This window comes from Acanthopagrus latus, chromosome 20, assembly GCF_904848185.1.
Source record: "Acanthopagrus latus isolate v.2019 chromosome 20, fAcaLat1.1, whole genome shotgun sequence".
In the NCBI taxonomy this organism is placed as follows: domain Eukaryota; kingdom Metazoa; phylum Chordata; class Actinopteri; order Spariformes; family Sparidae; genus Acanthopagrus; species Acanthopagrus latus.
In genome coordinates this window covers 22,335,608-22,360,426 of record NC_051058.1, presented here as the reverse complement: position 1 = coordinate 22,360,426, position 24,819 = coordinate 22,335,608, and the positions used below count along the sequence as shown (strand labels likewise).

Genomic DNA, 24,819 nt, shown 5'->3' with positions numbered 1-24,819 from the left:
TTTCAACTCTGTCTGCTTGTAACTTTCATCGTCCTCTGTCGCTGTTAGTGGCTCTCCATTATCTTTTTATTCTATTATTTTTTTTCCGCCATTTCCCGTCCTTCTGTTCTCTCCGTCTACACCCCATTAAGTAGCGAGGCCGCACGGAGGAAGCGAGCTACACACCGTAATGGCCTTTGATTAGAGGCCATCACAGTCACTCAGCCATCCACTGCCAGCTCCTCTGAGTGTGTGTTTGTACTTTTTTTTTGTGTTTCGGGGCGCTCTCCTCCGTCTCTTCGAAAAGACACCCTGTTAACAGACATTGATTTTGGCTAATGAACCAGCCAGCGCCTGCCCTTCACTCCGCTGGCTGCTTTGAGCGTATTTAAGCGCTCGCTGTCTGAAACAAAAAACAAACAGCTTTCAGTCTGAAGAAAGCTAAAGATACCGGCGTCCCCGGCTGCCACAGAGGGAGGCTTTGGATCTCACGATGTTAAAAACACACACACACACAAAAAAACCAAACTGTATTTACTGTTTTACATGACGCTGGTTTGCCCTCGTCCTTCTCTGACAGTATCATCGGCCACTCTGAGTCGTACACCAAGCTGTGCTGTAAGGGTTTCTGCATAGACATCCTGAAGAAGCTGTCGCGCACCATCAAGTTCTCCTACGACCTCTACCTGGTCACCAACGGAAAACACGGCAAGATGGTCCACGGTACTTGGAACGGCATGATCGGGGAGGTGAGTTATTTAAGGACGGATAAATCCCTGAACGCAGCAGCTGGTGTTGCTGTGTTGACCGTGTGCAGACTGTTATTAGAGCAAGGTGTTTTAAAATCTTCATCCAGATTTAACACACAAAAAAGAAATCCTAGCTTTGGGCTACGTTGTGGCCTAGTTACATTAGAAGGTGTGAGGGAAGAATTCAGACAGTGAATGTTGACCAGCGGTTTGAGGAACAGATAAATATTCTCATTCTTATATAACGGGTTTATTTAATCAGAGTAATCCAGCTGAGGTCAGGAATAACTTTAAAACAAAGAAATCAAGTCAGAAGACAAGGACAAGGTCATGGAAAGAAGGAAGACGTTTACACATGTTTACACAGTTGTGTTTGCAAACGGCAGGAAACACTGAGATCAATTATTATCAATTCTGATTTATGTTGTAATATTCTTCCCTTTTTGCTCTGTTTGGTCTCCACCAACTAGCTAATCAGCCAGATGAAACTAGAACATGTTCAGGCTGCACGTTTGTCATTTGCTGCTTTAATATCAAAATTAACTTTTAAAAAGAACAAAATAAAAGCGTTGATGTGAGTCCAAATTCAATCTCAACAACCTGATCCGTCGTTGCATCACATGAAATGCTTCTTCAAGACAGAATACAGAAAAATAAATACAAGGTTTCGTTTGCATCAATAAATTTACGAAGATATGATTGTTATTTTCTCTTGACATGAGATTTGATGTCTAAAAATAAATGTTGTGTGTTTGCTCATCGTGTCTGATATTATTTGACTAGAAATGACACAAATATAATTTGGAAGAACAACTTTCAAATCTTCAAATCTTTGAATTGTCTCGTCAAAAAGTATCAGGGTGCGTCTTTAATGATGAGAACAACGTACACAATGTTATGAGACTGAAACACGGCTGTTCTTCTGGTGATGATCATGATTTTATCGTAGAATAATGAGGTAATTTGTGCAGCTGCCACACAGATGTAATAGTGTGAGTGCTTCACAGAAGGACGGCTCTTTAGTTGATGGTTAATTGAATCATCTTTAAGTCTTTAAAATGTCAAAGAAATTATAAAAAGCCCAAAGTGACAACAGCTCTTAAGTAGACGGACGTGGTGACGACTGAGGACTTCAGGTTGCTTCTTTCGTCCAATGAATTAGCCTGAAAACCCCAAAACTCCTCATTTACCGTCAGGAATGACAAAAGTGTCAGATCCTCAACGTTTAAGATGCCGGAAGCATGAAATGTTTGAAATTTTTAGCTCAAGAGACGACCGGAGCGATTAATCGTTCGGCAGCTCGAGCGACTCATCGACCGATCACTCCAGCGTGGTCGCAGGATGACGATGATGATGATGATGATGATGATGCTCGGTGTGTTAAGTGACGCTCGCGCTGCCTCGGCTGAGAGAGTTTTCTTTGATGGCTTTTATCTGGGTCAGTGGTGTGAGGCCGTGCATGTGCTGACACACACCGAGCCACATCAAACACAGCTGGATCTGAAGCAAAAATGCCCTGAACAGGTGTTGCTTGGGAGCCTTCATGCTTGTGTTTCTTTGCCTGCAGGCGTTTTGCTCTGGGTCTGTATCTGTGTGTGTGTGTGTGTGTGTGTGTGTGTGTGTGTGTGTGTGTGTGTGTGTGTGTGCGCCACATTTATAATAACAAAAAAACAGATTTTGTTTCTGCAAAAGATTCCTGCTTTTCAGAGAAGCAAGCCTGGATACGAGCACTCTGGAGATGCAGCGTGCTCTCTCTCTCTGCTCTGATGACGATGAGACAAATATTTTCTTCGTATCTCTGCAGACAGCCGATATTAGAGTCTCACCGCGGAGCACAAAGTGTGTGCTGCATCGTGAGCGTCTGCTTTCAAAGAGGATTGTGTTACTGAAAATTCAGATTTGCTCTCTTGTTTTTTGTTTTGTTTTTTTTAGCGAGGAAGGTCTTGGCAGGTCGTCTTTTTGGACACCAGGGAGCCGGTTCTGCTGTGATAAACTCACCTGTTCAGCTCTACGCTGCAGGATTTTTAACTAGTTTGGTACAGAAGCACGTGACTCCTGCAGAAGTTGACGTCTTGTGTTCGTCTTTGTCTCCTCTCAGGTTGTGTACCGACGAGCTGACATGGCCATCGGCTCGCTCACGATCAACGAGGAGCGTTCGGAGATCATCGACTTCTCCGTGCCGTTCGTCGAGACGGGCATCAGCGTGATGGTCGCCCGTAGCAACGGGACAGTTTCGCCCTCCGCCTTTCTCGGTGAGCAACAACAAACAACAACAGCTTCTTCTTCTCCGTCCGTTCTGATTTGTGCCAACTCAAACCGGTCACAACATCCGTTTTCTTCGAGGTTTGATGTACAGCACAGAGCGTGTGGACCACCGTCGTGTTTCTCACCACATTCTCCCGGTGTGGCCTACTTACACAAGTTCTGTCTCTGCAGACGCTTCAGGAAAACTTCCCATTAAGCTTTTATCCCGCCGATAACTGTAGCCTACAACTAAATCCCCTTACGCACCGCGCACACACCTAAATCCCCTCTCCAAAAACCCCCAAACAACAAAATTCAGCACAAAAAATCCTCAAAAGTGTATTTCTGTCTTCTCATTTCCTCATCAGCTATCCCCCTACCACATATGTTGACCCCCATCACAGGCTGAGGTTAAGAAGCAGGAAGTACAAAAAGAGACTTACTTTAATCCTTCATGTTTCCTCCTCCTCCTCTTCCTCGTCCTCTTCCTCCTCCAGAGCCCTACAGCCCAGCGGTTTGGGTCATGATGTTTGTGATGTGCCTGACCGTGGTGGCGATCACAGTCTTTGTGTTCGAGTACTTGAGTCCAGTCGGCTACAACCGCAGCCTGATCAGCGCCAAGTGTGAGTTTAAGACCTTTTTTTTGTTTTAGAATCTATTCCGATCACTGCAGGATCAATATCCCCCAAGTAAAGCCCACAGATTTGTGTTTATACCTTAATAATGTCACATATTTTGCAACGTCTTCTGTTTTCTGAGTGTTTCATGGCAAAAAAAAAAAAGAAAAATGGAGTTATTTGTCTCCACCAAAAGCCTCAGAATAGCCAGAAGCTGTGAAATAAAAAAAAAATCATTAAGAAAAAAGATGCATGAAATGAATTTGCTAATCTTGTAAAGTGCTTCACACAGTAAAGCTCCCGTCTGCATGTTCCTGCAGTTCCCTCAACAGGATTTCTTTTTTGGGGGGGAGGGCTAATCAATCCCAGAATGCAACGCCGACAGAGCGTGTGCCTCGTCTCCAGGTCCGAAAGGTCATTTTCCCATTTTAATTAGCATTCGCCGCCGTGCTAATCGAAAGTGTGATTGATGGCGGTGGCGCCCTCCCGCCGCTGCACATGAGCGACGGTGGCAGAGAGCGATGGAAACGGGCCGAGGCGGTGAAATTGTTCCTGTGGTGGGGGAAGTTTTGCAGAAGGCCACGAGATGAGACACTCACAGAATGAGCGTATCTCACTTTATGAAGGAACAAACATCAGATTTCTGTTTTCTATGTCGTATCGACAGCGTCTCTGACTGTCCTCTCCCGATGTTTCCTCAGCTCCCGGTGGTCCGACGTTCACCATCGGGAAGTCGGTGTGGTTGTTGTGGGGCATCGTCTTCAACAACTCCGTCCCCATTGAAAACCCAAAAGGGACGACCAGTAAGATCATGGTTCTGGTCTGGGCCTTCTTCGCTGTCATCTTCCTGGCCTCCTACACTGCCAACCTGGCTGCCTTCATGATCCAGGAGCAATACATCGACACGGTGTCTGGACTCTCGGACAAAAAGGTAAGGGAGTGAATTAAAAAAAACACACGGCCCCCCTGTTCCACCAACATGGATCCAGTTCTGTTCTGGTCGAGCTTCCAGGACCAGCGCCAGGCTTTGAAGCTCATTTGAGTTCGGTGACGTATCCAGATTGAATTTCAGAAGTCTGGACAGAGAAACAAAACATTTGGATGTACTTTGAAAAGCGATTAGAATCAGAGACTCAAATCCAGAGAGACGGAAGTTCATCCGTGATGAACAGAAACGTTGGCCGTGTCCCGACCCAACGATCCGATCTGATGACTTGGAAATAATATTGTGGACGCTCCGTCTTTCAGACCAGAAGTTAGCCAGCGCCGGGTAATTTTCTGACCGGGAAGCTAAACTCTTCTGGCTCCAAGGTTGTTGTCTGTGCGCCAAATTGTGAACCGACCAAAAGTAAATTGATTCAGAACCGACAAACAGCAGGTTTTCCTTCTCACAAAGTGCCGACTGAAGTGGGCATGTCCTGTTCTGCTGATCGTCCTGCATTGTGCTACGTCCTCTGATTATGACTCATCCTGGTTTTAATGGCTCTGCTCAGACCTGTTGGAGTCGTGGGCTGGTTGGCCAGATAGCACCGAGGATCCAAACGACAGAACTGGGTTCAAGAACTCACGCTAATTTGGTGTAAAAGAGGTTTGAGGCGTGCAGAACGCAGGCTGTTTTTGTGGAGATATGGAGCAAAAACCTCCTTCTCTGTCTTTGTGTTTTTAAATCCAGCTCGTGCCACATCATCTCCTCTTTTCTCCGTCCATCAATCTGCATCGCCTAACAAACCGTGACCGGGAGAGAGAGAGAGAGAGAGAGAGAGACAAAGGAGTCGCGGAAAAGCCTTTAAGATCAAGTCAAGTAAAAGAACTTTGTTGTCGAACGTCTCTGTCCTTTCTCCTATCAGCGGGGAACCCAGCGGCATGAATGACTAATCAATTACCGCCGTCTGTCAATACAGATGGTGTCTGAGTCTCCGCTCGTCCTGTCAAGTATTTCGGTCCGTCCATCAATATTCCGCCTCCATCTCTCGTCTCACTCACGCTGTTAAAACAAGATCGCCAAATGTCAAACTAGTCGAAGAGGAAAACGTCAGCCGCACATTTCTGTAGCAGGAACGCTCGACCTCGGAGGAGCCGGATAGCGACGCCAGCGGGGGATCAGCGGCGTGATGTACGGGTGAATTAACTGACTACATGAACTCTTTATGCAGATGTGTTAAGTCCCACAGCATCAGGGACCAACATGAATCACCCTCAGCTGGCCTCCTCAGATCCTACGTGACGGAGGAGTGGGTGGATTCAGTGCCGGGTTCACATCCCCGCAGGTTTAAAGGATAAAGCAGGTGTTTTTCTTTATGTCTTTTATTTGTTCATAAACACAACGGAAAGAGTGGAAATCAATGTGTTGTTCCGCCTGTCGATAACACGACTGTGGACAAACCTGACGAGCATAAATGATTTTTTTTGTAACAGGATGTGAGGACGCAGCAAAACGATCGGCGAAGGTTAAAACATGTCGTTTTTGTTCCATGTGTTTCTCCTGAATCGTATTAAACACTTCAGGAAACTTTCTACGAGCTGATTCAGAGATTACAGACTCATTTTCCCTGAACTCGACTCACCTCGACAAGCACTTGTCTTCCCACTTGTGATAATTACTACAGCTGATCCACTCGGGTACAAAATATACCGGCGCCGAATGAAACCCCGGCGATCTAACAGGCTGGATGATAACGCAGGTTACCAGGAGTAACTGAGTGTTTCTGTCCTCGCGCTGCGTTAACACGTCGAGCGGTGAGATGTGGAGTCGGACTGCGAGCGGGTTGAACCGGATCGGGACCGTCTGTAGGCGCAGAAGTGAATCAATCTGTTGGTTTGTAACTGAGCAGCTCCTCGTCCTCCAGCTCAGCTCCTCTCTCCTCTTTTCACAATTACTTCTACTCTTCTGCCTCTTTCATCCTTTCACTTTACTTCCTCCTCTACTCTCAATTATCTCTGCTGTTTCTTTCCTTTTCCACTCTTGTTTCCTTTCCTACTTCCTACCTTTTATTTTGGTCTTTTGTCTTCGGCTGCTTCCATTTCTTCTCCATTTCCTCTCCTGTCCTCTTTCCTTTCCTTTCCTTTCCTTCTCTATCTCCTCTTTTCTCATTTCCTGTCTGACCTTCTTCCTCTTTACTTCCTTTTCCTCGTCTCCTCTCTTGTTTCCTTCCTTTATTTTTCTCTCCTTTTTTCTTTGCACTGCTTCAATTTCCTCCCCTCTTTCCTTCCCTTCTTTCTCCTCTCTCCACTTCCTGCCTTCTCCCATTTCTTCCTGTCCAACTTCCTTCCCTCTCTACTCGTTCCTCATCCTTTCTGTCTTTCCAAACTCTTTTCTCTCTTCTTCCCTCCTTGTCTTCTCTCTTTCTCTCTCTGCTTTTCAAAATATCATCCCTCCCTATTCTCCTTCTTCTCTCCTCATCACCATCCACCCCTCTTCTTTTCTTACCTTCTTTCCTCCCCCGTCTTCCCCTTCCTTCAGTCTCTCCCCTCTCCTTCCATTGTCTCCTCTCTCCCTTCTTCTCTCTCCCCCCGACACTTTACCGAATCTCGTCTTCTCTCACCTCCCTCTGTTCTCTTGTCTCCCTCTCCTCATCTCTGTCATATCTTTCTCCCCCGTCTTCCTCTCTCCTCTTCCTCCGTCTCTCTCTACAGTTCCAGAAACCTCACGAGCATTACCCTCCTTTCCGCTTCGGGACCGTCCCAAACGGCAGCACGGAGAGGAACATCCGCAGCAACTACCTCGACATGCACACGCACATGATAAAGTACAACCAGAAGGGAGTGGAAGAAGCTCTGGAGAGCCTCAAAACCGGGTACATGTTTACCAAATTACACGATTTAGAGAAGAGGTTATATTTAACAGATCATAGTTTAGATGATACAGCAGAGATCTGACACTCTTTGTGTTGGAATCGATGTGCCGGGTGTATTTTTAGATGGAAAAAAGAAAAGTCACGTCTGCTTCTGCGGCTTCATTCGTACAGTAAAGAGCTGTCAGACGCTGAAGCTTCACAGAGAATAAACTCACAAAGCTTCAAGTGACTTTGCACATTTTGAACCCTTTACAACAACAACATGTGTAGATTTTAATATTCTAATTCTTAAAAGCCGGCTGGATGTTTGATGAAGACTGACTCAAAAAGACCGGAAGCGATCAGAAGCAATATAACATATAAAACATGCTAAAGCGCCGATACTGTAGAATCCTTTCAAATGTTTTTAACATCTTGTGAAACTTTCCAAACATTCTCGGGAATGAAGATGGTGTGTTTGCGTGCAGGAAGCTGGACGCTTTCATCTACGACGCCGCCGTTTTGAACTACATGGCCGGGAAGGACGAAGGCTGCAAGCTGGTGACCATCGGCAGCGGGAAAGTGTTCGCCACCACGGGGTACGGCATCGCTCTGCAGAAGGACTCCCGCTGGAAACGGCCCATTGACCTGGCGCTGCTGCAGTTCCTGGGAGACGGTGAGCACATGATGATAATACACACAACCTCCCTCCACCACCACCACCACCGCCGCCATGCACACACACACACACTCCTACACTTTCCTGTGTTTTATCCGTTTGTGTCGGTTTCTGTCCTCGCCGTGCGGGAACCACGCGACTGGCATCGATCCAGTTCAGTGTGTGTGTGCGGTCTGTCAGCAGGGAAGTGGGCTTACAGGGAAGAGTTAATATCCTGCAGAACAGCAGGGAGTGTTGGGGATATGATTATCTCCATTACACACTCACACTTATCCTTTCTACCTATACACACACACACACACACACACACACACTCTCACCATGACAGCCGCCGGTGTGGAGTTAATATCCTCCCTCCTCTGAGAGCTTAACAGCACCCCACACACTCTCTCTCTCTCTCTCACACACACACACACACACACACACACACACTCCGAGCTTTCCATGATGATGCAATAAAACAGTGTGTTTGTGGTCAAGATGCGTAACTGAGGGATAAAATGTGCCGAGCTACCTGGAGGCCACCTGTTCAGAGGCCGGCTGGTGATGCAGCCCGATGGAGGCGTTTAATTCTTCTCATTCAAAAGATGCTTTGTTGGCATCCTGAAAGTCAGTCAGCACGACGCACGGAGCATCTTTGGAAAATCTGGCAGCACTGACTTGCAGCTTTATTAGCGGTGCAGCACGCTTGCACCATTTTGTGTCAGACGCCTCGATTCATCTCATCTTTGCATCAAGGATCATCAGGAATCATGCTGGAGATTCAACAGTCTATATTAAAGCAAAATGGAGAGAACAGCATGGAGGTAATTCTGCTGGAAGGATTTAACACCCGAAATAAATTGCAGGCAACTTGCAGCACAACAACAGTGTTGACCATTCGCACATTTTCTGGAACTGTCCACATATGAAATCATATTGGTTCAAAGTAAACAAAGGTATAAAATCTATTTTGGGATGTGAAAACCCAAAAAAACTCACCCTGTGATTCTATTTCTAGGAAATATTGAGAATGCTGTAATGAGAGAAGATCTGAATTATCGTCATGTAAACATCCCGAAACAAGATCGGTGGCTGGAAATTGTCCAAGAAATTTGTGTTATGAAGAAATTAACTTACCAACTGAGAGTCAGAGAGGCTGATGACACCGACTAAATAAATGTTGATTATAGTCCAATAGTATGAATATTGAAATATTTTATGTTTTATTTCTACTTAGTATCTGGCTGACAAGGCAAATACGTGACACGCAAAAAATACAAAACACAAGAAAATAAGAAAACATCTTTTGTCGTCTGACTGCTGAAAACACACAAACACACTGCAGCAGCCCAAAACAGCCCCATTAAAAAATGTGCACACACATAAATTATGATTTCAGTAAGTTTTTGTTATTCGTTCAAGTGCTGCCAGTGAACTTGTAAACGTGCTGAGCAGGTTGAACAGAGAGTTGAACCAGTTGTTTCGGTCTGAGATTCTCGTGTTTACATTTGGAAGCTTTTCTGTCATTGAACCATTGGAGTGAGTTGTGTGAGCGACTAAGCTCTGCTGGCATTAAGCGTCCTTTCACTTTGATCTTTCGGGGCCCTTCCATATTATTTACGCTAACTATATCACAGTTTCCCCAAACATAATTAATCCTTGGCTGGAAAAATAAACTCCCCCAGGACATTAACATTAAAAAAGCTCCTAGAGGAAGCAAGAAGTCTGCAACCACAAAACAACCAGAATGTGTAAACGTGTCTTAAAACTTGTCTGCAGAGCACAACACAATATAAATGGTTATTTCAAGCCATCATGTCTGTTTTCCTTCCTCCAGGAGACACCCAGCGCCTGGAGACGGTGTGGCTGTCGGGAATCTGCCAGAACGAGAAGAACGAGGTGATGAGCAGCAAGCTGGACATCGACAACATGGCGGGCGTCTTCTACATGCTGCTGGTGGCGATGGGCCTCAGCCTGCTGGTGTTCGCCTGGGAACACCTGCTTTACTGGAAACTACGACACTCCCTCCACAAGTCGTGCAAACTTGACTTCATGTTGGCCATCAGCAGGGTGAGAGTTACTAATCACTTGATTGATCGGTTGTTGTGTCGGGAAGCCGGGTCGCTCTCGGTTGGTTTGATTGCTGGAAGTGCGGTCGAGAAACCGCTTGACTGATTTTTTTACATTGATTATTTCGTTAAGTGACTGATTGGCTGCCTGTGATTGGATTAGTTCAGTAACAGCTTGGCTGAGTGACTGAAATATTGGCTGGGTGATTATCTTGATTCTGACTGGATGCTCGGTTGCCTTTTATTTTTCAGGGGTTTTTTTTTTTTTTTTACATGAAATCTCTTTTATGTGAAGATAAATGGGTGCAAATGGATGTGAATTTGCATGTAATTACATGGTATCATTGGAGGGTCTTGTTAAAATATTAGCTTAAAATGGCGCCGCGTTATTAAGAATGAGAGAGGAGGGCAGAGACGGGAGATAAAAGGAAAGAAAAGCAGCACCAATTCTGGTGTTTACTCAGCGTTTAACTTTGATTACTTAATGTTCGCTTGCAATTAGACTAAATTAGTACCCAGTGTGTTGATGCTGTTGTTTGGGAATGTGGTTATTGAGGCAAAAGAAAAAAGCTCTGGCTGAAGTAACAGCCAGGGAAAATGTCTGTGGACTCCAGCCTCTGTGCTCCACTGCCGTGTAATTACACCATTGTGCCTCGGTCCGGGTTTTATCAGATTAACGGCTAAATGACGATCTGATCATTAATCCGTACGGGGCGGCCCCAAGGGCCAAATTAAATTTGGCTCTTTCAGGATCTTCCAGCCAACTGTAAGCAGAGAGCAGTCATGGGATTTGGTTCTGTTTGTCCGTGCAGAGACGGTTTGTTCTGCAGGGGTTCTGTGTGTGTGTGTGTGTGTGTGTGTGTGTGTGTGTGTGTGTCCGTGATCATTTATTGGGGCAATCCTCTCAGCTTAAACTGTTTTTCTTTGAGTCTCGGGAGAATGCATAATGAATTTGTGACTAAGTCTTGCCTCGGTGATAAAATGAGATATTAATGAAATCAGTTTTTTTTTTCTTTTCTTTTCATTTTATTGCCAGTGGAGTTTTTTTTTTATTAGTTAGGAGGTGGAACGTCACATAGAGGTGCGCAAATTCCCTGGATTTGTCCCCGCAGGACCGCTCGGCTGGCTCAAGGCTAAACTGACTATTGATTAAATTCCAGATGATTAGGTGATTGATTCTGTCTCGTTCTCTTGTCTTCTCGCAGGGTATTTACAGTTGTTTCAAGGGAGTCGAGGAACCCGGGCGCTCGTCTGGTTTGGCCAAACCGGACCTGACCTCCAACTACGCTCAAGCAAACATGCTAAAGATGCTTCGCACTGCCAAGGACCTGGTCTCCACTGCCAATGTGGAGACCTCTCTGGACAACGCCACCAAGACCATCGAGCAGTTGAGCCGTCATGGCGGCAGCTTGCCTATTCGTGTCCCACAAGTGGCCACGGAAGCCGTGCCGGGAGGATTTGCTTACATCACGGAGAATCACTGCTCGATCCCTCAGCGCTCCATCACTCCACCTCTGTTACCTGCGGCTGTTACCTCTCTGAAGCAGCAGCGGGGTGTGACCAGGCCCACGCCGCTACGCTACACGCTTCCGACGCACTCTTCTTCGTGTCTGTATGATCGGCCACTTCCTGTGTCCAGCCTCAGCACCCCTCACTTAGCTGTGGGCGAGCCACTCCCTCATCAGCACCCGCATCACTACCAGACCACCGGGAGACTCTACGTTGACGGCCATCTTCACTCGCCATTCATTCCCTACACGGATCTCCAGCTACCCGACATCTACGCGTCTCACCCGGTGTCCTCGCCTCAGGCAGGGTTATCCCGACGGAAACGGAGGTCCAAGAGTTTCCAGTGTGACGACAGAGATATGGAGAGGATCAAACACAGGGACCAGGAGAAGAGCGACAAAAGTCCCGTCTCGCTGAGTGAGCTCAAAGCCAATCACCTCCAGGAGAACCACATCTCCGCCCCCAGCGTTGACAACATCTACCCAGGGGAGGGGATGTGTCCTCGGGTGGAGAACTACGGCTCCTGGCCTCCGGAGGACCTCATGCTCAGAGGCAGACGCAGGAACCGCCGCCCCTCGTTCCTCAAAGCGACGTGGGGCAGCGAGCAGATGCGCCAGCTGGACGAATCCCAGTCATCGCTGTCCAGTCAGTCACCGTCCACCGTGCCAGATCTGTTCCCATGCATCATCACGCCGACCACACCCGCGAAGCCCTACAACCCTGCACACCTTCGAAACAACCTGTGCCTCCCACGGAACCAGGCCTACCTCCACATACGGGAGGACCAGAGGAGGCCCAATGGGCGCAAGGGCCAGAGGCTGCGCTACTCCAACTCCACCCACCTCCCCACTTACGGAGAAGCAGTCCGACACGGGACCGGGTTAGGGCGTGGGATGGTACGCAGAGCCACCAGTTTGCTCAGCAGACAGTACGCCCAGTACCTGAACTCATACCCCGGACTACCCCTCTACCACGGGCCCCTGGACCTGCAGCACCACAGCCAGGCCTCCAGCAGCCACCCGAGCCCCAGCCCAGTGTGTCAGCTGCTGGCCTGCGGTGGTGGGAGATGTGGAAGCCAGCGGGCTCTGCTGTACCAGGACAGCGTGTACGGGGCTTATGGGGTCTATCAGGGATCCCAGACTGGATCGGAGGTCCTGGCGGGTCAGGGAGGACAACCTTCAGGAAGCCCCTGCGTGCTCCGTCCCTGGCGACGGGTTTCCAGTCTGGAGTCTGAGGTTTGACGGATCTCATGAGACGGAGACTTTGGATTAACAGAAGACTGTAGAGAGATTAGATTAATGTAACGAGGGGCCAAGTCATGACTTGAAGTTTTTGTGGATTTTCTATGTGACTTTTGTGGTAAAGAATAGAAGTTTCAGTCTGGAAACTTACCAGATGTTTTAGGACATATTTGACGTAGACTAAAGTAATAAAAGGAAACTGCACTGTTACCAATTTATCCTTGAAGAAAGCTGTGGAAAGCCGGCGTCGGCAGGTTTTTGCTCACTTGCTACTTTCCTACGACAACGCTTGTGTGTTTCCTCGTGCTTTAATGTGCACTAAGATTTACAACAGTCCACGGTGTTGGCGCATGGTTAAACTATAACCAGAGTTTTCATGCTGTGTGTGTGTTGTGTATATTTTTTATCGTGGACGGTTGGGTGGTTCAGCCTTGAGTAGATGAACTGTTTACAGTAGCCGAGGGGGGAAAAAAGGGAATCGTCTCTTTAAAAAAAATACAGCCACCAAAAACAAAGCAGCCAGTGTAGCAGGATCTGTGAGGAGCAGCAAGAGTTTAACTCCAAAAAAAAAAGAAAGACGTTCAATATTGAAAACATTTTGACTCCAGACGCGCGGGCGAGCGGCAGCATTTTCTAGAATGAAATAATCATTTTGAGGCATCTGTTGAATAAATTTCAGGTAACTTCTTCTTTCTTTTTAAAAGATGTATAATGTTTTGGAGCTAAACCCTTCGAGTCTTCATTTAGTGATGAGTCAGAGGAGACGCAGAGAACTTTGTTGTGAAAGCAGTCCATATGAACACAAATCTGCAAAAAGTGACGGAGGGTATCGCGGACAGCACTGACCAGCACTAGGTGTCTTAAACCATGGGTTTCTTTGTTCCTCACTGGGTCTCAGAACGAGGCCACAGCACAACATCACACAGGGCCTCATGATCAATTACTTCTGCATCTAAATACTATATCGATATAGAGAAATTGTGTTATTTGAGGCTGGTTAGTGTCATATTCATGTATTCTACATATAATAGTAATTTATAGTCACTCTTAAAAAGATTTTCTAATCACACTTCTGGCACATTTTCTTTTTTGTAAAGCTGTTGCTGATTTACTGGAATATTTGTTATTATTACTGTATTAACTCTCATCAGTTGGCCTATATTTAAGATTTTCATCACTCTCTCTCTCTCTTTTCCACTCTTTTATATTCCCCTCATCATCTCTCTTTTCTCCCTCATCCCCCTCTTAACTGTTACATGATCAAATTTAAAAATGAGGTAATTGAAAGCTATTCTAGTATCTATATTACCCGACTCCCTCACCCTGTAATTAATCACTTAGACCAATTAAAGAGCCTTTTTGGATGAACGTGCATGCGTGCCTCTTTTTTTTTTTTTAAAAAAGCCTTCATCTTTCTGTCTGTAGTCTGAAACGTTTTTGACTTCATGGGAGCTGTTGCTGTTTTTCACTTTTGGTCCCGCCGAGTCAAACCGAGTCGCCGATTTGCTTTTCCGTCGGTGGTTTTACTGAGCCGAGCCTGCGATGGACCTGCAGCTCGCAACTGAATCCAACACGTAACAAGAACCGTCTGAACTTTAAAATCCATTCTTGCGAAAGACGTTTCTAAAAGTCAGTGTGTTCAGCTCTCAGTAGTTTTGTATCTTCTACCTGAATCTGTTTAGTTTCTCTCGTCCTGTTTGCGTTTTACTGTTTCAGCTGGTTCAGGAGTCGTGTTTAGTGACTGCTGCTGAAAACACGTTTCCTGTGATGCTGCTTCATAATAAAAGCATCTAAATGACTAAATAATGGGGCTTTTATTGTGAAGAAGTGACAGGAAATGAAAAGTAGTGAAGGGATCTGAACAAGCACGTCGTTGGTTTCAGTCAGTCCAACTAGATGTGATGTAAAAACAGCATTTGGCTGGTTGTTTCCAGTCTTCATGCCAAGCTAAGCAGCTCTGGATGTAGCTTCACATTTACCACACAGTTATGAAACTGGTATTCACGTCCTCATGTGCCTCTTGACAAGACAGCACTTCCCCCGCCGTGTTAAACTTTCCTTTTAAGGTGGAAGAGGGGGAAAATGGCAGCACAAGAGACGAGGAAGACGATCTGGTGTCTGATCAAAGCCTCCCTCTCTGATCTTGTCGTATGGAGGTCAGTCGTGCTGCAGCATCCTGGAGGAATTTCCTTCTGGTGTTCGGGTCACATGTCAGCTGGTGACTGACACAAATACACCAGCAGGAAAGAAGAAAAAAACAGACCGCATTAAGCAGCAATGATGTTATTCTTTTCCCCGCTTCCCTAAACTTCTGAGAGGTTTTCCTGTCGGGCGAACGGCGACGAGCAAACTCAGACGATGAGCTGCTCAAACTCAAGGTGACCCGGCGCCATCGCATTCACTCTCTCTCCGAGCTTTTGTGGTGACGAGATAAGACTCCATTCAGGAGAACAGATGAGTAATGCTGGAGAGTCCAAACATCGAGCGCTTTTGATTTTTCCATTACTCTCTGCTTTGTTACTGGAGCATCGCCTTAGATTGGACCATAATATTGATTTAATCCTCAGCTCGGCTACAGATCCCATATTTTTTTAAGAGTCCGGGGTAATTGGACTTCTTTTCATCCCTGAAGAGCAGAAAAGGGGAGCTCAACATGCCCCGGTGATTATGTAATTAACGTAAAGCCGGGATTTAAGCAGGTACGGCTGGATCTGATCTTTATTTGTACAAATATGAGCTGGCAGAGGTGGAAGGAGGGCGAGAACAGTAAGACGGGGCTGTTTTTCATCTGTTAAATGGGTCATCATTGACATTTTCTGCTTTTAGTGTGAAGGAACAAAGACTGAGGAGAGATCAGAAGAAACTGAGTGTTTTTAAAGCTGCTATTTATAGAGCTTCAATAAAATATTATCCAAAATAACTACAGTCACTGTACAGTAGGAATTACAGTCAAAGTCAATCAAAAAATTAGATCGCTTCTATTTTAAAACGCAACGCTCAGCACAGCGCTCAGCTGTTTTAAATTACTGGCTGAAGTTTGTTAACGGTGTGAGTCGATGAGTCTGTGACATAAATGACCCGTCATCACATTGTCAGAGCAGTTAATTCATTATTTACTGAGTGATGAAGCTTGTTTTTACACTTTTAGGTTTTTTGAATCTTTCGCTCGGTTTCTCGCGAAGATGCAACAACTTTGACAAGGAAGAAATCCTGCAAGAGAAGAAACAAGAAAAAACATAGTTATTGTTTAATCTGCCGAGTGTTTCCACAGTCACTCGCTGGCTGAAGTCTAAATTAGGTTGGAAGCTTTTCAAACTGTACGTTTCACCCCTCCATTACTCACTAATCATCCAGGAGAGGGGATCGCTCGTCGCTCCGGGGCTGAAGAGGAAGTCGTTCATCAGACTCACTTACAGACCAGCTGAGGCTCTTTGTCAGACTGTCGCGTCTTCATCTCTGCTTGTCGTCCATGTAAACAAGTCAAACGCTCGTTCAAACTTCTTATTATGAACTAGAAACTGACCTGAAATCTGCAAGTTGTAAAGTTAAAATAGTAAACAAAACTATCGCGACAAAGACAGAGTCTGCAACCATCAGAGGGCAAAGATGCACAAAAAGAACTTAATATTTTCTGGGTTTTGGTGGCGTTAAAGTGCGTAACAGTCACCGAGCGAGTTTCTGGAGTAGATGAGTTTCTGTGTTCGTTGTGCTGGTGTTCATTCAGCCACATGTTAACAAAAACCTATTTTAAGACACTTAAAGGGGCGCCATGGTGTTAATATTTACAATATCAATGAGATCAAGAATCAAGAAAATGAGGTCACAGAACACTGAACACATATAAACAAAGTAGAAACAATATGAAACTGCTAATAAATCATGAAAACAAGGAGAGTTTATTTAGTTTGTTTAGACATAAATAATCAGACTGCTCCTTTAAACACAAAGCCCAGGGACTTTGAGGAGGGAACCAGAGCTACAATACTGCCGACTGATTTTCTTTTATTTCTGTGACTCATCACTGTTGTCACCTGATAACAGACCAGTCGTTTCGTTTCACAGGGTTTTTATAATTTCACTGTTTCTGTTGATTTCTTTCTTCACAACGATCAGAATTCACGGCAGTCACGGACTGCACGGATGCCTGGACAGATCACAGTGTGTGTGTGTGTGTGTGTGTGTTTGTCTGTGTGTGTGTGTGTGTGTGTGTGTGTGTAGCTCTTGCATCAGGATTGATGGCGGCCCGTCGTGCCAAATGATGAAAGATGCGAGTCTTGCATATGAAAACATCAGCACCTGAGCCGAGCCGCTGCAGACATGAGCGCCCGGAGACGAACACGTTAACGAGCAGAACTCACACTCGTAACGTAACACAGCGAATCGCCTCCCTCTCGCTCGTACGTCCACCTCGCTGAAGTGTCGCCTCTCACACTCTGACAAAGATGGAGGAGGACGGAAGGCGGAGAACAATTAGGCGGCGTAGCCAGCGTGGGGATGTTAGTATTCATGTCAGGAGGACGCAGGAGTCCAGAAGCTAAAACATCATCAGTTTGTTCTCTGCTCTCACACTCGTCACCGTATACGTTCACCTGCCATCTAAATCAGATTACAACAGGTGGTTTGCTGGATTTTAAAGCAAACTGTTGCTGCCCATGAGTATAAACAACAAGTAGCAACCTTGACGGGGTCGTCTGGAGTCACCAGAGGGCCGGAGGAGTCCACGCCGCTCTCCTCACACCTCCCGCCTGCCAATAAATTGCCTCACGTATCGCGGCAACAGCTCCAGATGCTCCGAGTCACCTTGAGACAAAAAAGGCTGGCCTGCCCTCTCTGATAGGTGAGAGGGGAGGAGGGAGGAGAGGAGATAAGACGGCACAGGAAAAATGTGGGAGGGAAATCGAGAGAAAGAGAGGAGAAATATTTGGAGAGGGGGAGGAGGCGGTTTGAACGGAGATGGCGAGAGGCGATGGCCGAGAATCGTCAAAGAGGAGATAGAGAGAGAATCAGGGAAGGGAGGAGGGGGAGCGAGAGGGAAGGAGGCCAAGCGTGATGCGAGAACAGGTGAGCCGAGAGGGATGGAGAGGGTTTATTTATGTGTGAGGGAAAAAGGATTATAATATCATAAACCGCCGGCTGACGATAAAGAGAAACCAGGAAAATCTCCCACGGGAGCCTGAAACGTCTTCATCTCACTTCCAGCCTTATTAAAGGAAACACGGCTCAGAGAAACAAACAAACCACATCATCACTGTTTCACTGACATACGTGCAGCAACGTGACGTAAAGAAAACACGACAGCCGCTCCGCTTGTTTTGGCTTCTATTATCACATTAACTAAATCATCAAAGCAGCGCGGCAGCCGGAGCGTGACAGCTGTCTGTGCATACGAGGACACATTTCATTGTGCTACAGTTCGCAATTAAACTTTGAATTTGAGAGAGTGTGTGTGTGTGTGTGTGTGTGTGTGTGTGTGTGTGTGTGTCGCGGTTCCTCTCTCCTATCCGAGACGATTGGATCTGCCAGCCAGCAGGAACGTTAATTACTTCGCCAATCTTCAGGCTCACTCGCCACAATCGCTCCCATCTCCGGGAAAAGGGGGGATTTGAGCTCCTCCAGAACCAGGACGGAGAGTCCGATTCAGATCTGTTCTCCAGGAAAGGAGTGAATGGAATAAGCAGAACAATACTGACGGAGTCCAGAGCGAGAATAAAAGTTCCTTCTCTTCTCGCTGCGCTTTTAAAAACATGATTTTTTTTTTGTGAAACAGCTGGAATGAAACGCTTCGAAGTGAATCGTCACCGCTGGCTGTAAAGTTTCAGGGCTGTCGGGGAATTTCAAGCAGACGTGACATAATGAAACAGATCGGATCTTAATTAACAAGCCACATTTTAAAAAAAATAAGTGTTCTATTCCAGTTTTTTTTATCATTTAATTCTTTAGTTTCCTGCAAACTGTCAAGAAATTCAAACAACTGAAGGTTTACAGTCATTTACTACAGGAGGAGGAACGCCTGAATTACAAGTTTCTTATCAACATAACGAGGAAACGAAAGAGCCGAACACGAGGAGCCGAAATCAACTTAACCATCTTTATTTTACATGTTTTTATCAACCTGCCAAACGCAATATAGTTTTACACACACATCAGGTTTTTACGGTGATATAGATATTTTTACAGCAAGTTTGGATTCCAGACGTCTTTGTAACGACCAAAACAGGAAGTCGGCACAATTGTTTGCCATCTTTGTTGCGTCCAAAACTAGATTTTTTTATAGGAAGTCGGGGAGTTCTTAGCCGTCTGTATGACGACCAGAACAGATGCATTTGATGGGAAGTCTGGACAATTTCCCACCTTCTTTGTGGTCACCAAACCCAGATATTTTGACTGGAAGTCGGGACATTTCAGCTGTCTGTGGTGAATAAAACCACGTCATCAGCAATCTTTGTGGCGACCAAAACATGATCTTTGCCTAATCCTAAATTATTGTTATGCCTGGAACCAAACCAGAGATAAAGTACAAGAACTGTGAAGCTTCAACATATCAGTGGTTTGCAGAAACGTACACTGCCAACATTCATTCGGACTGTTTGATTGAAGAAACTTCGGTATGATTTGTCGGCGCTGGTTGGTCGACTTTCATGAGTTTCACAGGCAACCATTATGGGTTTTTTTTTGTTTTTTTACCACAACATAATTGAAAAAGCAAATTAGCAGCACATGAACGTGACTTCTAGCAGACAGAGTTGAGGAATAATAATAATGTGTTTGGTCGTCGTGCACCTCGCGTGGCATTTCTCTCAGCTTCGCACTGATCAGCCTGATTTTTCACTGTCAACAGTCTCCATTAGACCAGAGGCTCCAATCCTGAGGCGCACCAGTCTCTCAATGAGTTTTTCGGGGAGCAATTTCGGTGTGGCACATCCAGGTCTGGCCTGTGAGCACACAGCCTATACATCATCAGCTTGAGGATGCAGCCGCCGCCACCAGAAACACGAGGCGCACGACGAGTCCTCGCCGCTCGCTGCGCCGCCTCAATCAGCTCTTCGGAGGATCTTGATTTCTGAGTGGAAAAGCTGCCGCGGGTCATCAGATGAAAGCCGCAGCTGTGATTAGCGGGTGTCGCCCCGCTGACGTCCTGTGAACAACACTATAAAGCACACACTGTCGCCTCGACTCTTGTCCTTCCAAGGTGACAGCTCCTGGGGAAGTTTTGGCAACGATTACTTCAGCAAATTAACAAAAACCCCACGATGAGCCGCCGACGGCACAGCCAAGGATCCAGGCCACACACACACACACACACACGTCATATCCTCGCATATCGAGTGTGAACAGACATCCTTCAGTCTGCCAACAAGACACACACTCACTCACACACGCTGAGGGCTACAGAAGCCAAAACCATAGCCCTCTAATTAACCAGTACCACCCTCCTGACCCGGTAGCCAGGAGCAGCCTTATTATCAGCCACATCTTCACCCGTCTCTGAATCTCTTCCCGCTCTGTTAAAATGAGGTTCAGCCCTCTGCTATCCTGGAGGAGGACAGTAGCTGGGGTGTTACTGATGGAGACGGGGTGGTTTTTTCAAAGTTGTTGACCCTTTTTAACACATCAGAGCGCGATGGATCCTCAGCTGGAGACGGGACAGCTGTTCTCCACTCGCTCGTCTTTTCTCCCGCCTCAAACTTTAATCTTATTTCCTTTTTCTGTCCCATCCTGAGCTCACTCCGGGAACTCACTGATTCTTTGTCATGAATATCAGACAGTAACACTACACACCCTCATTAATCACGTCTATTTAGTTTTTAGTTCTGGTCTTAAACGATTTAGCAAACACAGAAGGCATCACACTGAACAGGAGGTTAGACAGTGATTAGAGGGGTTGGTTATTTTTTTTCGAGGGATTAAATCTTGTGAGCAAACAAATTCTCTTGTGTAACCACCAAAACAGAAGCAGTCATCCAGAAAATTCCCATAATTGGCTCAACAAAGCACAAACTGCAGCACAAATGAGCAAGACGAAAACTGTTGATGGCTGATGTCTGTATCAGTTCCCATCATCCGATGTGTCGTTTCAAAAAGATAAGTTGTGTTGATTATTGTGCTGCTGCTGTGACAGTGTGCGACTCAGACACCTGCATCGTACTGTACAAAAGATTAACACTGACGAGGCAGGAAGGTTGAATCAAACAAAACAAAAATCGAGTTTTCATAAAGTAAACTGTGATCTAAAGAACAAAACCGGCAGCAACAGAAACAGAAGAAGCAGGCGGAGGACAAGAACTGAACAATAACGACGTGCAATTATTCAAAATCTGAACGAAACATGAGGAGCAAACAGAAGGAACAGATGCAGATGAACCAACAGACTGAGGAAGAACATACGATTTAATATACAGGAAGTGATTAACTTAGGAAACAGGTGTACACGGAGAAAGACCTGGAAACAAAGACAGGAAGTGGAAATTAAAACTTGACGCAGCTAAAGAGGTGAAAGAGGAAACAACTAAATCAAAAACCTGAATCATGACGGTGTTTTTATTAACCTTCATGCCCATCGATAAAAAAAACCTTCCAGCTGTTTGGAACATGGACTTTGTCTCCTTCAGTGTTTCTGAGGTGTGAAGTCGTCACCATCTTAGCAGAACCAGACTCCACCCAGCTCTGCTCCTGCTCATATGTCAGTTGGTTTGAAAGTATTTGCTCTGAGGCTCGATAGAGTTTCAACAACTCATTTTCTTCACTGCACAGAAGGCAGCTGGCTGTAAAAACCCACAATTCATCACTTCAGCACCAAAGAATAAACAGATATCTGGAGAAGATGGTGGAACATTTAGAAGCTAATGATGGATGATGAAGCCGTGTCGACCTGGACCCCCTTCATCCACTGACCTCAACCAACTTTACTATCCTTCCTAAATCTTGTATACACTTATATAAAACTACCTTCATGCTAAACCATGCAGTGGTCTGTGTACATGGACAACTACTGACTAATAAGTGCAGATGTAAATCTTAAATAGAGTACGATAACACATCCTTTATATATATGTTTATATATATATATATATATATATATATATATATATATATATATATATATATACAGTATATGACTTTGGAGCGAGAGGCTGTAAAAGAGCAGCGTCACTCCGTAAGTGAAAAGAAAATAAAAAGACGTACGCTGCATCCCGAGTTGAGCAAAGTCCATTTCAGTTTGTACCCCTGAGGAAATCAGTGAGGAAGCAGCGACTATTAGAAATTTGGTACAATGATTCCGACCCAGTGGTTCCAGGGACACGGCGTCCTTCATCAGAACCACACACACACACACACACACACACACACACACACACACACACGCTGTGTTTCTCATCCTTATTCTTGATAGAAATGTTTTTTCAGGCATCAGTCAAGAAAACAGCAGGGGAAATGTGTGCGATTGTTTTGTAGCTGAAACAAACACAGCCGCTCAAGATCCAAAGTCCTCGGTCTCAGCGGGCTGCCACACAGGCCGAATGTCAACCCAAACAACTTCTCTGCCTCCGGCTCTGACATTGATTTCCTGTTATACAATGACTCTGACACGCTTCCTCAGGACAGCTGGATACTTACTTAACTTGTCAAAGTGTTTTAATAAAACACAACCGGGAATTGAGGAACTCTCCCCTCACGTCGGACTGTGAAGTGCACTCAGCTCAGAGGTCGAGGTCGTCGTCACTGCTGCAGAGACTGAACTGTGACCTTCCACTGACATGCACATTCTCACCCTGCAGCGGCACTAATGTGCTGGATGTACAAATGAACCCTGAAGGTGTTAAAGGCCCCTGATTGTAGAAGGTGAGCTGTCCTCGTCTTTATAATCAACTATAAATAATGAGAAGAACAACAAAGGAAACATCTGATCTCTCATCAGTTCGTCTATGAGGCAGAATTACCGGATTTTCTCAGGAAAAAAGGAAAATAACCTCCGTTGTAATGAAGATTATAAAAATGGGAGCAGAACGAATAAGTACAGTAGTGTCATAAAGTGACGGTTTAGTGGATTATTATCAGTGTCAATAATAATTTACTGCCTGTTTATTGATCATCACAGTCAACCTTCACCAGCTGATAATGTAAACTGATACCAGAGAAGAGAGCTGTGAGTGATAAGTAAAGCTCGTGGAAGGTCATCGCTTACACAAGAGAGTGTGTGTGAGTGTGTGAGTGTGTGTGTGTGTGTGTGTGTGTGTGTGTGTGTGTGTGTGTGTGTGAGAGAGAGATCAGAGCTGAGCAGAGCAGATGAATGTGGACAAGTTTGCGCTTTAAGCGAGACGATAAGATGGGAGTACCTTATCTGAGTCAGCACAAACCACCACCGACAACGCTGATAGAGTTTTCTGCCTGTGTGTGTGTGTGTGTGTGTGTGTGTGTGTGTGTGTGTTTAACACGGGGAAGATGCTATCCCTGCTTTCAGAGACAAGACCCAATTTCTCCAGAGCGAGTTTCAGGCGTGTGGTAGAGACTCGATGAACAAACACTCATCCACCTGCCGGCTGAATGAGGTCAGCTCTCGACTGAGCCAGTTAATCTGAAAAAGCTTCGTGTTTGAGGAGGAGCGGCGTGTCCACACTCGAGTGTGTTTGGTCTCTATCAGCACAATGAAATGCCTACAAAAAAAAAAATGGAGGTGGGTGAGGACTCGAGGAGGTTTGGTAGTGAAGTGACGTCATGAACATGTCATATCAGACCTCAACATGATGGAGGTTTTATCACTGGACACACGGCTGGAGACACGTTAATTCATATGAAAGCTGCTGGACTTCCCGGCTGTGATAACACCTGTATCACTGACTAACTTCCAGTTTATGACAGTGAAACGAGTTGTGTCGCCACGCAAAAGAACTGATCTACTGTTTACAGACGCTTCTTTCACAATGACTCTATTGTTGTTTTCTCTTCTGTCACAACTGTTTCCGGTGCATTCGTGACGTGAAACACGACGTCAGTGACGTACAACGTACTCCTGACCGGCTGCAGGAGGTGGGAATGAGGTCAGTAGGTGATTTTTAGCAGGTGAACCTGCGGTTAGAAAACGCTTGTCGACCTCCTGATGTTGGTGGGAGAAGTGATATTACACAGGTCGTCACTCATCGTCACTGTTGGTTTATCTTTTGGTGAGACCGACAGAAAAGACATGTGAAGTTCCAACATGTCCGCTGTTTGTATAAATGCACATCACCAACATTAAAAATTACATTATCATGAACTAAATAAGAAGGTTAAGGTGAACTGCATTGTGCTATCGACTGTACTGACATATCAAATGAACAAGAACATTATTTGCTTGCATTTTTAATGTTAGAAATAAGCGTCTGGTAAAAAATATACGCAGCAGGCTTCTGAGGTGTTGAGACGGCGCTGCATTAAAATAACGTCCTGCTTTAATGGCCGTCTGTTGCCTCCAGTGAGCCAAATGAACAGGAGCCATGACAGCAGGTTTGACTGATAGACTGAAGTATTAAAAGATATATTATTTGTCGGACTGCACGGCGTTTTGTTCCTCTATGAGGAAGGATGTTAGGGAGAGCAACACGCCATTTTACATTTCAGCAGTCGTTCATGTTACAAATCCATCCAGCGTGTTCCTGCACAAATCTGGTTTGCAGCAAATGAGTTTTTGTACCAGCTTTCATCAAAATAAATGACAGAACTGAGTATTTTCATACAGCGTCATTGTCCGGAGTCCAAAACAGAAACAACAAGATGTGTTTTAAGAAAACAAATCCTCACAAGTTGAATTAAAGTTCAGTTACCTCTGCGACACCGACTGAGGTCATTCTGTGTTTTTGTCTCTCCTGGTTAGACTTTAATCTCTCTCTCTGTTACACTCACATGCATGCGAACGCTCTGTGTCTTCCTGTTTTTTATCCCCCTGCACTCGATGTATCTGAGCCCGTTCACTTACAGACGAGGAGAAGAGCATCGCACTTTC

At 45.5% G+C, this 24,819-nt stretch overlaps 1 protein-coding gene across 3 annotated transcripts in view; it reads left to right on the top strand.

The window, feature by feature from the left end:
- The window catches only part of LOC119010326 (glutamate receptor ionotropic, NMDA 2C-like), a 48,375-nt gene extending 34,187 nt beyond the window's left edge, over positions 1–14,188 (top strand). For 2 of the 3 annotated variants that reach the window (XM_037082382.1, XM_037082385.1), the window contains 8 exons: positions 560–728; positions 2,827–2,980; positions 3,470–3,595; positions 4,291–4,520; positions 7,223–7,383; positions 7,851–8,038; positions 9,861–10,093; positions 11,298–12,842. In XM_037082382.1, coding sequence (XP_036938277.1) covers positions 560–728; positions 2,827–2,980; positions 3,470–3,595; positions 4,291–4,520; positions 7,223–7,383; positions 7,851–8,038; positions 9,861–10,093; positions 11,298–12,842 — 2,806 coding nt within the window. Of the gene's footprint in view, positions 1–559; positions 729–2,826; positions 2,981–3,469; positions 3,596–4,290; positions 4,521–7,222; positions 7,384–7,850; positions 8,039–9,860; positions 10,094–11,297 lie in introns of all 3 variants that reach the window. The other variant, XM_037082384.1, reaches the window with a different exon arrangement.
- The last annotated feature ends 10,631 nt before the right edge of the window (positions 14,189–24,819 follow it).